Raw genomic sequence first — 3,529 nt, forward strand, 5'->3', positions numbered from 1 at the left:
ATGTGGGAAGATTTGCATAACGCCGCCCAAATGTTCACGCAAAGAAAGAAGGCGTAATTTTTATTCTCGCTGTAGTATTGTTGCCGCCGCCGCCATGTCGTGAAGACGCTGTGTGCTTCATTGTGAAAGCGAAACTACTTTGTTTGATCTTCCAAAAGAGGACACGACTAGAAATCAGTGGGTAAGTTGTATTTACAACACTGTTCCAGAACAGTTCAACCCAAATATTCAGATGTGTGCAGCGCATTTTATGGAGAACGAGGACTGTTTCCTGGGAGAGTAGCCTACAATGCCGGCGTTCTGACAAATAATGCTGACTCACATCCTGTAAATACGTTTTCATATTTAAAGGATTTGCCACTGATGATTCAAATGTGAGTTTTGAGCAGTGTAGAGTAGGGCTTGTTGTTTGTCGTTTCTCCGATCACAAATGCAGACATGGTTTTATGTTTACACGGCGCGATGCAACGCGTAAAAAGACAGTGCAAGTCATTATAATCTGTAATTATGTCCCCACTGGATGCAACAAATGCCTCATTTATACTGGGTTTTAATGTTTTTGTCTCGTCGCTCCGGCCGGACAGGGCATCACAATATGGTAAGGGGCATAACGTTTCCGTCACATGCTTGAGGTATTCGGCCAATCACAACGCACTGGATAGCTGGCCAATCAGAGTACACCTCGCTTTTCAGACCGATGAGCTTTGTAAAAATCGACGCATTTCAGAAAGGCGGGGCATAGAGGAGAAACAATAATGTACAGTATGCGGAAAATAATGTGTTTTTTAAACTTTAAACCGCATAAACACATTTCATTACACACAAATACACGTTCTTTTTTTAGCAACATCATATGACACCTTTAAATAAATATAAATATAAACATAAAAAATATAAATATAAAATAATGTATAATGTTTAAGTATTTATCTGCATTATGATTGAAAATAAAACATCATTAATAAAATATTGTAATAAGTTAATTAGTTAAATAAAACTAGCAGAGAAGAACACATTTTAACAGTGAAAAAATGACACTTGATTTTTAAGAAGTATGCACAACAGAAGTATGCAAATGGGAATGCAGCCATCATTTATTTAAATGTTCTGCTTAATTTCCTATATAGTATCAGACATTCTGACAGGCATAATTATAATGAGCGGATTGATACCCGGAGCGATTCCTTCACATGTATATGGATGCACTGCTCATTTTCTTGCACGCTAAAAGCTCGCACATGCTTTGAAATGCACTTTACACCTGCCACTCCAAAGGTTAAAGTACATCCTCCTGGCTTCACTGCTGGACGCTGTGTTTAGCCACAGGCCTGTGCTAAGAGCTCTGATGAAAAGCTGAGATGTTGTGATATGGACCTGCATTGATGGACCACAACAAGCAGCAGCTTCCTACCCTAAAATCAATCAACTTGTAGAAAAAAGATCAGTCTGTACTTAAAAGCTACTTATTGGGTTAGAGCTCAGACAGAGAGAGAAAAGAGAGCGTGTGATGGTGCCTTATGGATTTTTCCCTTCTTTCTGCAATATGATCCGTGGAAATTCTTGGAAAGAGAAGGAGAAAGAGGATCACGTACAGTAGAGTGACTGACATTCAAAGACCTGAATAAACTTGCTCCTCAACCTCAGTCATCAGAAAATACAGAGGCGTTCACACTGACAGAGTGTGACAAGAGACTGCTGATCTGAGATGACAGAGTTTGCTGATGTGACAATGTTTCATAAGACATATTTACATATTTACTTGTTTATTTAAAGTTAATTTTCTATGTTGCATTTGATTATTTCAAATAAAACAACATTGGAAAGTATGTATTTACTTTATTTATTTAACTTGATTTATTTATCCAAGTTGCATTTGATCAGTCTAATTGAAATATCTGAAATGTATTCATTTACTTACTTGATTTATTTATCCTTTATTTATTTTTCATTCTGTCTGAAGGAGAATTTTTTAATTAGTTAAGTTGCATTTGATTATTCCAATTAAAACAATATCTGAAAAAATTGTTATTTACTTATTTACATACTGTACTTACTGTACATATGTACTTGATTTATTTGTCCTTTATTCTTTTTTCTGTCTGAAAGAGGAAATTTGCAAAGTTGCATCTGATTATTCAGTAAACAACAGCTAGCCTAAAACACCTAAAAATTAAATAATAATAATAATTATTATTGTTGTTGTTGATGTTAATGAATTATTATATTATACAACTTTTATAATCTAATCTATTTTAATCTAACTGGCTTTGAATTGAGACTCGCTTCAAGATTCCCCACTGCTCCACTGAAACATTATTAATCAATTGTAGTTTTTCCACGAGTTTTAACCTGCTAAAAATCCACAGTTCTCTGATGACATATCAGTGTTCAAGCATGAAGCTGTAAGTTAAGCATGTGTTGTGTGTACCTGCAGTGAATGAAGTCCGGTACGGGGTTGTAAACGCTGAACGATGCCGCGTCCAGGTCTCGGCAGATCTCTACGTTATCTCCCGCCATCAGACGAACGGCCGCTTTGTTTTCTTCTTCAAACACCTGCCTCTGCAGCGACGCACACAGCAGCAGCATGAAATCATCTACATCAGACAAACAGAGGAGCAGAGGAAACCAATTTAAGTGACAACATAGTCACCATAGGGCTGATGGTATTTTTGCATGTCCACTGACCACTAATGGCAGTCACTCACCGTCTGATAAATACAGAGCACAAATAAATGATTGGATGGCATCACACAATTCATAAAAAGACTATAAAAAATAAAATAAAATAAAATGCTTTAAATTTAATTAATAACTCCTATATCCTATATCCTATATCCTGTGTTGACTGCTACAGTGCAAGGTGTTTTCTGCATATGTCTAAAATAAAATAGAACTAAAATAAAACAATGTAAAACTTAAGAAAATATTGTGATCATTTAAAGGGGTCATATGATGTTGCTAAAAAGAACATTATTTTGTGTATTTGGTGTAATGAAATGTGTTTATGCGGTTTAAGGTTAAAAAAACACATTATTTTCCACATACTGTACATTTTTGTTTCTCCTCTATGCCCCGCCTTTCTGAAACGCGTCGATTTTTACAAAGCTCATCGGTCTGAAAAGCGAGGTTTGCTCTGATTGGCCAGCTATCCAGTGCGTTGTGATTGGCCGAATACCTCAAGCGTGTGACGGAAATGTTACGCCCCTTACCATATTGTGATGCCGTGTCCGGCAGGAGCCCCAGTGGGGACATAATTACTGATTGACTTATACTGTACTTTTTACGTTTTATCGTGCCGCGTAAACATAAAACCATGTCTGCATTTGTGATCGGAGAAATGACAAACAACAAGCCCTACTCTACACTGCCTAAAACTCGCGGTTGAATCATCAGTGGCAAATTCTTTAAATATGAAAACATATTTACAGTCTGTGAGTCAGAACAGCCGGCATTGTAGTCTACTCTACCAGGATCAGGAAACAGTCCTCCATAAAATGTGCTGCACACATCTGAATATTTGGGTTGAACT

The 3,529-nt window shown here is 36.9% G+C and overlaps 1 protein-coding gene across 1 annotated transcript in view; it reads right to left on the reverse strand.

Annotated features, from left to right (window-relative positions):
- Nucleotides 1-3,529, reverse strand: part of LOC107596271 (piezo-type mechanosensitive ion channel component 2-like) — a 120,286-nt gene that overhangs the window by 50,262 nt on the left and 66,495 nt on the right. Inside the window, exon 27 of the mRNA XM_016286967.1 lies at nt 2,429-2,594. Coding sequence (XP_016142453.1) covers nt 2,429-2,594 — 166 coding nt within the window. The remainder of the gene's footprint in view (nt 1-2,428; nt 2,595-3,529) is intronic.

The sequence above is a fragment of the Sinocyclocheilus grahami genome, unplaced genomic scaffold (genome assembly GCF_001515645.1).
Source record: "Sinocyclocheilus grahami isolate Dianchi unplaced genomic scaffold, SAMN03320097.WGS_v1.1 scaffold216.1, whole genome shotgun sequence".
In the NCBI taxonomy this organism is placed as follows: Eukaryota; Metazoa; Chordata; class Actinopteri; order Cypriniformes; family Cyprinidae; genus Sinocyclocheilus; species Sinocyclocheilus grahami.